Raw genomic sequence first — 12,931 nt, 5'->3', positions numbered from 1 at the left:
CCCAGTGTACAGCCTCCAGCACACAGAGGAGTTGCTGTAAACCCGCATGTCGTGTGCTTTGCTGGACGTTAATGTCCAGGAAGCAGCCCCAGTGGTCAGACACAGCCTGCAGGATGACCAAGAAATATCCCTTCTGGTCTATGAACAGGAAGGCCTGGTGGTCTGGGGCACAGATGGGGGTGTGCATTCCGTCTATTGTCCCTCTGCAGTTGGGGAAGCCGAGGGCACCAAAGCCCACGATGACCGCGTCCACATCGATGACATGGATGACTCTGCAGAGTAGCACTCTATTGATGGCCTTGACCACCTGCAGAGGGACACACAAAACCGAGAGTCACTGGGGTGCCAGGGTAGCTGACAGTGCTCCTTCCCCGCAACTGCCCTGCACCCTCTCCCCAGGATCAACCCCCCCTGCAATCCTGGCCACTGTGGGCAGTCCATAGTGCGGCTGGGACAGAACAAACCCTCCCGGGGACTTGCACCACCTCCCCCCCCCCTTTTCCCTGGGGCTGCCCCTTCTTCCCTCCCGCCCCAGGCACAGTGGATCTCCCGACACTGAACTGGTTCCCCACAGATCATGGAGAGCTTCCAGAGGGCGATGGCCACACGCTTCTGGAGGGGAATGGCGGGCCTCATGTGCGTGTCCCGTCACTGCAGAGCAGGAGCGAGCAACTTACAGAGCTCGCAGAAGGTGTCCTTCTTCATTCTGAAGTTCTGGGGTCCATTGTTGGTCTCCCCAGTGCTCCAGGACCATGTGGTCCCACCAGTCACTGCTGGTGTCCAGACACCAGATGCAGCGGGGCACGCTGGTGCCTGGGCACTGCTGCTGCTGCTTCTCCTCGTCGCCCAGTAGGGTCCGGAAGAGGGCCTGGGGGTTGGGCTGCAGCAGTTGCTGAGAGGCAGACTTCAGCAATTGCTGCCAGGCTTGCAGCAAGACATCCAAAAGGAGCACCAGAGTGCCCAGAGGCAGCTCTGGCTCCAAGGTGCCGAGTGCTGTGGTGTTCCGAGTCAGGGCAACCAAAGCAGAGACAAAAATGCTTTGCTGTCCCGCAGCGAGGTAGACAAGCAAGCAGGCAAAGCTGAGAACCTGCTGTCCGGGGGGGCGGGTCCCTTTAAGCACAAGCCTCAGATAGCCTCAGGCAGCAGCCACACAAAGCAACTACTGACCTGATGCTCTGCTGGAACCAGTTTCAGCTGCCCTTAAATGTGATTCAGTGTCTAATCAGTGTGGACGCGCTATTTTAAAATAGCAAAACGCTATTTCAAAATGCATTTTGTGTATAGATGCGTTATTTTGAAATATCTTATTTTGAATTAACTATTTGGAAATAATGCTGTAGTGTAGACATACCTTAATTGTTTATAGGTGACTTTTTAAATACCTTCAGCAACATGACACAGTTTTCTTACTAAAAGCCTTTGAGACAACTTTTGCAAGGCAGCCTCCACCCATTGCTGGCAGGCTTGCAGCAGCAAGTCCAAAAACTGGAGCAGCATGCCCAGGGTGAGCTCTGGCTCCATGGTGCCAACTGCGGTGGCGGCCCCAATGGGAAGCACCAATATAGGCAGGCAGAAAGAAAAATGCTTTGCTGTCCCTCGGCGAGGTAGGCAAGCAAGCGGGAAAGCTGAGAACTGGCTGTCCAGGGGGGTCCCTTTAAGCACGAGCCTCAGATAGCCTGAGACAGCAGCCACACAAAGCAACTACTGACCTCATGCCCTGCCGGAACTGGTTTCAGCTTCCCTTAAATGCGACCCAGCATCCAATCAGTGTGGACTCACTAGTTTGAATTAGCAAAACACTAATTCGAATTAGTTTTTGGGTGCAGATGCATTCATTCAAATTAGCTTAGTTCGAATAAACTAATTCAAATTAAGTTAGTTCGAATTAGTGCTCTAGTGTAGACACACTTCTAGATTCTTATGAAGAAATATTTATCTATTGTTAAATACTCTACAGCAGCATGAAAAACAGGAGATTTACCAAATCACTGTACAATATCTCATATGCATGTACAAGTTTTATCAATAGTAACTTCTTCTATAGCTGGTGCTCATTTTTTGCTATGGCACAGGAACAGAGCATGTAAAGACTCACCATAGAAAAATCAGCAAAATGGATTTTTATGAAGAACTTCTGTGTAATAATTCTGTGGGAAATTATGATATAAACTGGATCCATGACTCACCAAAAAAGGGGGACATTTAACATCTGTCAGTGATGATTATATCCAGAATGCAATGTTGGATCATTCCAAATACTGCAGCTTCTCAAAAGGTTTCATGACACACATTTAACTATACTATAGGATTTGTTACAGCAGACTTCAAGGAAATACAGTGAAAAAGGGTGTTGCACAGGGGTGAGCAAAAGGGCCTCTGTGCCAGGCAGATTGATCCGGCCCATGGAGGCCCTACCGCTCCCTTGCCCCTAGGCCAATTAGGGCCTGGGAGCGGGGGAGCGCCCAAAGCTTCTTCCCACCCTGTGAACAGCACGCAGCGCTTTGAAGTGCCGCACACTTCTCGCAGGGTGGGAGGAGACATCGTGAGCTCCCCCACCCCCAAGCCCTGATTGGCCTGGGGGCAGGAGGAGCGCGTGAAGTTTCCTCCACCCTCCCACCAGCCCTGTGAGGAGCGCACAGCACTTCAAAGTGCCGTATGCTCATGCAGGGCAGGGGCAGGGCGAAGGAAGCTTCACGCAGCTCCCCCACCCCCAGGCCAATCAAGACTTTGAAGTGCCGTGTGCTCCTCGCAGGGTGGGGGTAGGGCAGGAGGAGGCTTCATGTGCTCCCCCCAGGCCAATCTGGGCCTGTGGGCGGGAGAGTGTGTGAAACCTCTTCCCGCCCTGCCAGGGGCATGAGTGCCTAGTGGGAAAGGGGGGGCAAAGTGGCATTCTGGCCCCGCCCCTTCTGGATTAGGCCCCGCCCCTTCCAACCTGGCCCCCAGGCAAAAATTATTCCCTACCCCTGGTGTAGTACAGTGAAAACCTACAAATATGTACAAAAGTACCAACGGATCTTTAAACCATGCCCTTTCTTTCCAAAAGCAACACACATTGAATCTATAACTTTCTGAATTGTGATCAAAAGAACAACACAACAAATGTGTAGTGTTCACATCAATCTAAAGTAATAACCTGCACTATACCACATGTGCAAACACCACATCAGCGTTGAAAGTACAGTGTATGGTAGTTCATGCATCTCTTCATGGACAGAATAGCCATTCAAGTTTTTTCTTCATCAAACAGGAGGTGGATAAAATCTTTTTAAACTTGAGCTAGGATAGTGTTATATTAATCTCAAATTCTTTGCTCTTTTAAGATTTTGCTTCTTTTAAAACCTCACAAAGATGTATCTAAGCTGAAAATACACGATAGACACTAGCACAGTGATTTTCAAAGTATGGATCGTAACCCAGTACTGTTGCAGAAAGTTGCAGGAAGTCAGGCATTGAGTCACCTTCTGTAGGGTGACAAAGTGACCAGTGGGTAGCTAAGGACAGCTTCCTGCCAGTCCTGGCACTGTGGACTGCACAGTGCCCTGAAAGCGATCAGTAGCAGGTCTGGCTCCTAGGTGGAGGTGAGTAGCCAACTCTCACAAGATAAAAAAGCAAAACAAACCCAGAAACCTCTCCTGCACCTTAAACATCTCATCCCCAACCCCATCCCATAGCCTGCACCCCCTGTACCTCACCCCCATGCCTCAGCCCGGAGTCCCTGCCTACATACCGAACCCCTTTGCTCCAACCCACCCCCCAGCATGCAACCTAAACTCTCATCTTTGGCCCCATCTCAGAGCCCATACCCCCAGGCAAAGCCACCATCACCACCACCACCTGTTAATTTGAATTAACACACCTACACACAAAATGCAGTTTGAATTAGCATTTTGATAATTCGAAATACTGCATCCACACTGACTGGACACAGACTCGGATTTAAGGCCAGCCAGAACCTGGTCAGGCAGGGTATCAGGTCAGGAGTGTCTGTGTGTGGCTGTTGCCTGAGGCTTGTGCTTAAAGACACACACACACACACACACACACACACACACACACGCGCGCGCGCGCGCCAGCCAGCCAGCCAGCCAGCCAGCCAGTTCTCAGGTGTCCATGCTTGCTTGCCTGCCTCGCTGCGGGACGCAAAGCATGTGTGTCTTGGAGTGCTTTGGTTGCCCTCACTCGTTACACTATAGCACTCTACAACATGGAGACAGAGCTGCCCCTGGGCACTCTGGTGCATCTCGTGGACGCGTTGACATCAGCCTGGCTGCACCTGATCTGAGACGTCCATCAAAGGGCTGTCAGTATCCAGGAAGCGCTGTGGGAGCGCTTCAACCTTGAGGAGCACTCAGAGCCTCCCTGATCTGCCCCACTGGGGGCTTGTGCCTCATTCCTCCCTCACATCCTTCCACTTACCCCTTCCCCAACCCCGCTTCCTAATGTCAAATAAAATACATGTATTTTCATAAACGCAAACTCTCTTTATTTAACAAAACTGGTGGGGGGGGATGAAACTCTGGGGAGACAGGGGAAAGGAGGTAGGAGAGGGGAGGAGAAAGGGTGGAAGAGGAGAGGGGAAAACCTGGAAGGAGGGAGCTGGAGGGAGGAAGCAAGGGGAAGAAAGGGGAGGGGAAGCACAGGGCTCAAGGTTGGGGGTCTCACCGGACCACCTTGATTTTCATGTGAACCTGCTCCTGGGATTGCATGTGGCGTATGGTGGCCAGGCTGGCAGCTATCCTGCCATACACGGACACATTCCTCCATCTAGTATGGAGATCATGGACATTGTGGGCATCCCCCCCCAAACCTGAGTAAGCTCCACCCTGATCTCTGCCCTTGACCAGGAAGGTGCCCGCCTTCTCCAGGCCCTGGCAGGCTCCTAGGAGCTGGCAGTCTGCTCCTGGGGAGTGGTGGAGGGCTGGCTGCCAGTGGTTTGGACTCGCTCATGGTTTGGTGCCACTGGGTCAGGGGCAGTGACTGCTGGTTCTGGGCTGGCAGGCTTGGAGCTGAAACAGGCACTGTGGCCATAGTCTACCCCTTTAAGGGCTCCAGGGAGGGCGGGGGAGGGAGAGGACTGTTCTTGCTTGAGGCTGGAGTGGCCACCAGGACACCCTGGGAAGGCTGGAGGCCCCCTATTTCAAAATAAGTGTCTACACAGCACTTATTTCAAATTAGCTATTTTGAATTTGGTGCTATTCCTCATAGAATGAGGTTTACCAAATTCGAATTAAGCACCCTGCTATTTCGAATTGAATTCGAAATAGTGGTTTGCCTGTGTAGACACTATTAAAGTTAATTTGAAATAACGGCTGTTATTTCGAATTAACTTTGATGTGTAGACATGCCCAAACTGAAACAATGACACAACGGTTCTAAACCTTGGAGAGGTTCAAAATATGCATCTGCATATCACTGTTAGCACCTTAGTTCTATAATTGGCTAATATGAACATTTGGGATAGATTTGGCATCTGGACCTGAACCTTTCTTTGTCTCCTATGTTATAGGTATCCTTTGTATAACTCATGTTATTTGCTATGCATTTAGAATTAGTTCACAATGTTGGTGTATCCATACTAGCCATTGCTAGCTGCAATTTCATAATAGTCTATTACTAATATCACCACTAAACAGTAACAGTTGTCACAACAGTTATGAAAGTGAACAGGTAACAAGGCATGAGAAATAAAAACTGCCATTGTCACACATAAAATGTATGCCTGATATTTTACTAAGACTTGTGCTATCAGTTGAATTTTTCACAGTGTAGCAGCAGAATGAGTAAAAACAGGCAGTCCTTGGTATCCTATTTCTCTGAAAATAAGAACAACTTAAGAAAGGTGGTGAAGATGACTGCTCAGTTTATTGACCATAAATGTAAGTGTGCTAAATCAGTTAATATTGTGTCTGTAATTTTTTTTCTCTCAGGAGGACTTCCATATCTGGAAACTGGAAGACAAACACTGGCTCTGCAATGTTGGAACAAATCGCAATGTCAGATAGGTAAATTCAGCTTCATGTGTGAACTACAGTAATTAGAAATTTAAGTAACTTTGATTTTAAATTATGTAAACATTCATGTGGCTGATACTAGGACAATTAGTGCTAATGAAGGTCCCACCAGGACCAGCGGCAGATATAGGGCTGGGCGAGCGGGGCAGCTGCCCTGGGCCCCGCACTTCATTAGGCCCTGCGCACGCACCCTGCACACGCTACTTCTGGTTGGCTGCTGCCAAGACGCATGCGCGAAATGCTACTCTTGGTCGGCTGCCGCCAAGGCGCATGCACAAAATTGTGCCTCCCCGGGCCCCGCAGGGCACCCCTGGGCCCTGCAAAATTATCATCCGCCAGGACCAGAACTCCTTTTGAAAATTCATTGAATGAGATAATATGGCCAAGATTTTCCAAAGGGGTATCTTAAAGTTAAGCTCCTAAATCCTTATATCTATGTAATCACCAACAAGCCAGTCAGGATTTTATTGAGGCATTTTACCACCACAGCATTAGTCCATGAGTCATTTCTTCTGATGCATTTCTCCTCTTCTCCACAGCACTCTTTTCCTCTCCTGCAACCTTCCATATAGTTTCTTTAGATTGGGCTAAGTGTCTTTTCCTGTGCAGCTGAACAGTGTGGTCTTAATCCAGCCACACAAAGCATTTTCTTCTTTGTATCCCTGTTGAATGGCCTATTCTTTACCTTTTGAGACCACTATATTACATTGAGCTACTTCTCAGCTGTTGGGATGTACTAAGGCCTTTCCTATGCATAACACCAGTCCCAGAGTATTGTTACAAGCTCACCACTGCTTTCTTCCCATGCTCAACAAATGGATATTCCCTCTTTCTTCCCTGCTATATGAGTTTGATCTTAGCTGTAGAACTCTGATATTACTCACTTTTGCATATTTCTCAGCTGTGCCTAGGCCTCTGTCCCCAGAACACAGAGCTCTGGAGCATTAATGCAGCTGTGAGATTTTTCTTCTTTCCACTTCTGTAACTGTTACCATTGTTTGAAGTTTTACCATCTGTGCAGTAAAAATGTCCTTATCCATGTTTTCATAATACTAAAGAAGCTTCACCTTTTCATGAAGTAGTTAGTCTTTGCAGAGTAGGATTTTGGAGGGAACGAGAAGGACATGCGAACACGTGCACGTGTTTGATCAACATGATTTTATAGCCATGAGTTTAAAGAAAATCTTTCATCTTTGTTTTCATATGATTGGAAACATCATGTCTTTTTCAAGAATTAGACACCAAAAATGACACATACCTTATCAGGTTCCCTGGGAAGTTTTCAGATTCTAGAACATATATGTTAACTTTTTAATACATAAAGGGATAGGAAATATTCCAGTGCTATTAAAAGGCCAATGTAAAGGTAAAATAAAGTTTCTTTACTCAGGATAACCTCTTTCCTTTCAGTTTCTCAAAATCTGGAAGCTACACTCACTCACTCTGCCATTGAGAATTGACAGACACAGGAAAGTTAGCTTTTTCTGTAAGGGAGAAAACGAGTGAGCAGGGGAATGAGAGCTCCCTGATGTCTGCCATCTTGCCCCTTCCATCTAAACAGATCCCTTGGGGGAGCACATGACAGTGATAACTCTGTTCTCTGAGGGGGAAGGGAAAGTGAGCTGAAATGCTCTTCTGGCTTTTCAGAGAGTGAGGTTACATCTTCCCTCACAAGACAAAACACACACACACAGTGTATATGTGCACACTAGCTATTCCAGTGTAAAAACATATTGAATACTAGGCTCTTTTATATTACTGTGCGGTCAACTAGGTGAACTAGTCATCCACAGGTGTGGGGGGAGAGGCTGAAAGTATAGTGCTCACCTCACTTAACTACCACTACAAGTGGTATGTCTCCACTTTGGATTTTACAGAAAAATAACTATCAGACATTAGTTATATCTTTCTGCCAGCAAAAGACAAAGCCTGAGAGGAAAACAGAAATCCCTTCCCAAAAGCCAGTAGCAGGAAAATGAATATTTACACCACACATATGTACATGTGTTTATGCATTTTTGTGCATTCATCCTGAAATGCCTGCAAGAAGGAGTGAACTCTAACTGGCAAGAAAAGGGAATCTGAAAACTGGAGAAACAGTTATTTTCATGCAAAATGTTAACAGGATTTTTTAAAAACATTTGTACAAATTTCAAAGTACAGCATTCTGCCTGAAGAGAAACATTTCTTTTGGGAAAAAACTTGTAATAAGAAATATTCAAAATGTGCACTGAGAAGCTTGGTTGTAGAGGATACTATTATTTAAGATACCTATGTGTGAATAAGAATTTTATCCTTCACAGCCCAGCCTCTCCGCTCCTTTTGGTCCTACTGTGAAATCTGAATCTAGTGTTTATTACAACAGGTGTTTTTCAGTAGAAATTACAGTAATGTGGCAAATTGATCATTATGGCTCAAAGGGTGGATCAAGGAAGAGTAAGAGATGAGTTGTAAAGGAAACGGCTCTCTTTTCAACACAAATAGGGAGGGGTGTGATAGCAGGGATATTTATACACAAATAGATGACCACTAGTTTACATCAGAAGAGAAAAAAGCATGAGACTGGTAAATGTCTTTCCTTTACAAAAATGCGCTCATCAGCCTCTGAATTAGGAAAACTGTGACATCAAACTGTGACATCAAACTCCATAAATTATTTCAAGATTATATAATCGGGCCCATGTTCAGACAGGCTGCCATCTTGGATCCTATGGCTCAACCTCTGCCCTTGCATATGTGCACATAATTCCCATTGTCTTCATCTAACTCTGCATGCTCATAACTGAAGGCACAGTACAGCAATGTATATACTGGGACTATATGACTCTTATCAAACCCTGTTCATTCTGTCCATGCTCTACTATAGCAATTGTTTCATTTTTTTTCTGGCAAGAACGTCCCACTTTGACTCAGTCACTGGTCAGTTATCCAGACCTTCCACAGAGATGTGCACAGGATGGTCAGACCATCTTGCATTGGAACTTTGAGTCACTCCTTTCTATAAAGATGAAATAACCAACCCAATCAACATATAGGCTGTGTCTAGACTACATGCCTCTGTCGTCAGAGGCATGTAGATTAGACACATAGGCAAAGGCAAATGAAGCCGCGATTTAAATGATCGCGGCTTCATTTACATTTACATGGCTGCCGCGCTGATCAGCTGTTTGTCGGCTCAGCGCGGCAGCTATGTAAATGTAAATGAAGCCGCGATCATTTAAATCGCGGCTTCATTTGCCTTTGCGAAAACAACAAATCTACATGGCTCCGTCGACGGAGCCATGTAGTTTAGACGTACCCATATTGTAAACATCCATCTTGTTTCTTTCTCTGAGGTTATAAATAAAATGCAGTGCACTTGAGAGTCTGAAAAGGATCTAACTTACCATATTCATCTATCTAAAATATTTGAGGTGAGGAACACACACAAAAATCAATGTAGCGTGCCATATGGAAAGTCTTATAAAATGTAATAGTTTAATTGACATTAAACCAAGTACCTACAGAATTTAGCAGCAGATAATTATATGCTTTCTATATCTCTTTTGAAACATCCTTTAAAATACTATAGGATGTTAAAAAGTGTACATAAATGCTATGATATACTATTGAATTCTACAAGATTTTTAAATAGGACAGTGTACTACTACACTTCATGTCACCTGATGCCTCTGCACTGTCGATTCTCATTATGTTGGCTTATTGTTAAATGGTATCTTCAGTCAGGGTTTCAGGGTTTGTCTCTGATGAGTTCCTGACAGGTCCTCTACTCCGTCAATTATGATAAACTTTTGGCAGCATCTGTGTGTGCTCCCCGTCTAACGCATTAACCCTGTGCATGTGAGTCAACACAACAGACGCCCAGAGAGCCCCCAGAGACCACAAATCAGATAAGGATCAAAATCACCCGAGCAGATTTATTGCTAAATGACATACCTAAACAGTTCTTAGCAGACAGACTCAGTGCTAAGCCACTGCGCATTCTGTAAGCCTTGGCAATGTACCAACACATAAAAGTGCACATAGCACCCCCCATGTCAGTCGGCAATCACCCTTTGCGGTGCCCTTTTATAGACATGTACAAACAAGTTACATCACTTCTTACGTATCAGGTTGCCATCCTCTGTTACCCAACTACCACCCCTCACCTCACAGAAGGGGGGGGGGTCTACTTACTATCCTTCATGCTGTCAACTTTGACCTGGTCCTGAACCTAGGTCAGTATGTACATTAGTTTTTGGGGAGTCGGTTGGTACCAAGACGTTTCTTATTGAGACGTTCTGCTACTCCCCTCTGGCTCACAGCTCATCCTAATCCCAGAGCCTCCCTGTGTTCTTCCATGCTCGACTTAATTTACACAATCCTACAGTTATCAGTAGGGCCATTTTCTCAGCTGCCGTGTTACTGAACCAAAGTCTTGCTCACTAGATTCCAGGCCTGTTGCTGTTTTTACGTTATAGGCCTTTATTTAGGCCTGCTGACTCTATGTTACCGACCCTCAACTTACTACAAATGATTTCTTCAAACCTACACTGACTCTGAGTATTTTATGGTCAATAAAATGCTGAAGATAAAGACACTTCCATGTTACAAAACAGATAATAGTTTTCCTGATGGAATAGTAACAATAGCTAGTCTTAAAAATCAGCCTAGCCAGTGTCAGGCAATAGTTATGTAACTGTATTTGGCGCTCAGACATAAATTTAGAGTCTGCAACACAGCAGCCACTTGGAACCACCCCAGCAGCAGAGAAGGTGCAAAATCTGGTTAAATCTCACCAGCTGATAGTTTGGCCTTTTGGGGAGTCCTTGGCTGATGTAAGGCCAGCATAAGTAGCTGCACCTCTCTCTCCTGGCCTGAACATAAGGGGCATGTGAAGGACCATGGCTGGAATGCTACTGAGCTCCAGCTGACTGATGACACTTTCGGGACGGGTCTCTGTTTTAATGGTTTCAACCAGCCTTAATAGTATTCTAAACTATGCTGGGGCTAGGGCCAGTGTATCACTAGCTAAAGAAATAGGGAGTCTCTGTGGCACCACTATACTGTGCCTAATGGACACTGGGCTGGAGTTTCTAAGATGCTACTATAGTAAATGAAAATTCGGTAAAGTAGACAGACTCAAGAGAACACTGAATTTAAAGCAACTGTCCAGCTAACAAACTATCCAATTTAGTGTATATAATAATGAGAATCTGATTTTATACTGATGCAGAACTATGTTTTCCACACAACAGGTACAAGTTCTGGGTTGACACCTGTTCTGAAATGTTTGGGGGTTTGGATATCTGTGCTGTGAAAGCTGTACATGGCAAAGATGGAAAGGATTATATTTTTGAGGTAAGACATGACATATTTGTCAGTACACGCATTTTCATGTTAAGAGTCCTGAGTAAAATCACTTTATGTATGATTTAGGCATCCAACGCAAGTTATTTGCATTCCGAAGGCTAGAGTGTATTTAACAATGAATCATAATGCAGGACTGCATATCTAAGTTATGGTCACCCTTCTTTTCATAGTGATATCTGAGTTTCTGGCCCTGATTTCAGCATCTCAGGACAGTCTGCCCTAAGTTCCCAGTTCCGTTTTACTCAAACTACCCAAAGTCAAAAACAAAAGCAAGCAACCAAAATACACTGGCATCCAAAGAGAGGTTCTGATTTTGTCCTCTCCTGGATCATGGTATCCGTTTCTAAATAAAAGCAAAGATTTCATTCTTTGGTGTTCTGCCTGTGAGATTCCAAAAGAAGAAAATATATCAAGCTGTTTTGTCATTGTCAAGTGCTAAGCACCCACAAGTCCCACTGACATCAGAAGTTTGGAAGATCAAACTTAGTGTTGTACTCTTCAAAAATTAGAGTTAATCAGTAGTAGCTCCCTTACCTCTGGAAGAATATGAAATGTGGAGCTCCTGTTTCCTCAGATAATCTGCGTGGCTACATCAAAACAACTATGTACGCATCCAGCAGGAGGAGAGAGACTTTCTATTGTAACACCTCTATCTTCACTTCATATTCTGCAACTCTCTCCTAAATAGTCCCACTTTAGTTGAACTCTGTCATATTGTTTTCAGTACTAATTTCAATGTGTGTGAAACTGGTTAAGCTGGCTAACTGTAAATATGTGGGAATATGTTTTCCCTTTTTAAAAAAAATCCCTTTTTGGTTTTCTGCTAATTCAAAATAGAGTATAGTGCTTGGATGCACTATTTAACATGGATTTATGGCATAATCCTGCAAGGTTTGAGCGATAGTAAGGAAATCATGCCTTACTAGTCTACTAGAGTTCTTTGAGGGCATCAACAAGCATGTAGACAAGGATATAGAGTACTTAGATTTCCAGAAAGTCTTTGACAAGAGCCTATACAAAGGCTCTCAAGTATAGTAAGTTGTCATGGGATAAGAGGAAAGGTCCTCTCGTGGACAGATAACTGGTTAAAAGACAGGAACCAAAGGTTAGGAATTAATGGTCAGTTTTCAGAATGGAAAGAGGTAACTAGTGGTGTCCTGCAGGTATCTATACTGTGACTAGTTCTGTTCAACATATTAATAATTAATTTGGAGAAAGAGGTAAACAGTGAGTTGGCAACATTTATAGATGATATTAAACTGCTCAAAATAGTTAAGACCAAAGCAGATTGTGAAGAGCTTCAAAAGGATTTCACAAAACTAGGTGGCTACGTCTAGACTGGCATGATTTTCCAGAAATGCTTTTAACGGAAAAGTTTTCAGTTAAAAGCATTTTTGGAAAAAAGCATCTAGACTGGCACAGATGCTTTTCCGCAAAAGCACTTTTTGCAGAAAAGCGTCCGTGCCAATCTAGACACACTTTTCCTCAAAAAAAACCCCAATCGCCATTTTCACGATCGGGGCTTTTTTGAGGAAAACAAATCTCCGCTGTCTACACTGGCCCTTTTG

At 44.8% G+C, this 12,931-nt stretch overlaps 2 protein-coding genes across 2 annotated transcripts in view; one reads left to right on the top strand and one right to left on the bottom strand.

Annotated features, from left to right (window-relative positions):
• TIMP4 (TIMP metallopeptidase inhibitor 4) overlaps positions 1–12,931 on the bottom strand; it is a 118,828-nt gene that overhangs the window by 71,035 nt on the left and 34,862 nt on the right. The gene's annotated exons all lie outside the window — the stretch shown is intronic.
• The window catches only part of SYN2 (synapsin II), a 260,118-nt gene that overhangs the window by 213,681 nt on the left and 33,506 nt on the right, over positions 1–12,931 (top strand). Inside the window, exons 8-9 of the mRNA XM_075939636.2 lie at positions 5,928–6,002; positions 11,249–11,351. Coding sequence (XP_075795751.1) covers positions 5,928–6,002; positions 11,249–11,351 — 178 coding nt within the window. The remainder of the gene's footprint in view (positions 1–5,927; positions 6,003–11,248; positions 11,352–12,931) is intronic.

Source organism: Pelodiscus sinensis, chromosome 11 (assembly GCF_052426305.1).
Source record: "Pelodiscus sinensis isolate ZL-2025 chromosome 11, ASM5242630v1, whole genome shotgun sequence".
Lineage (NCBI taxonomy): Eukaryota > Metazoa > Chordata > Testudines > Trionychidae > Pelodiscus > Pelodiscus sinensis.
This window is presented reverse-complemented; position numbering and strand designations above follow the sequence as displayed.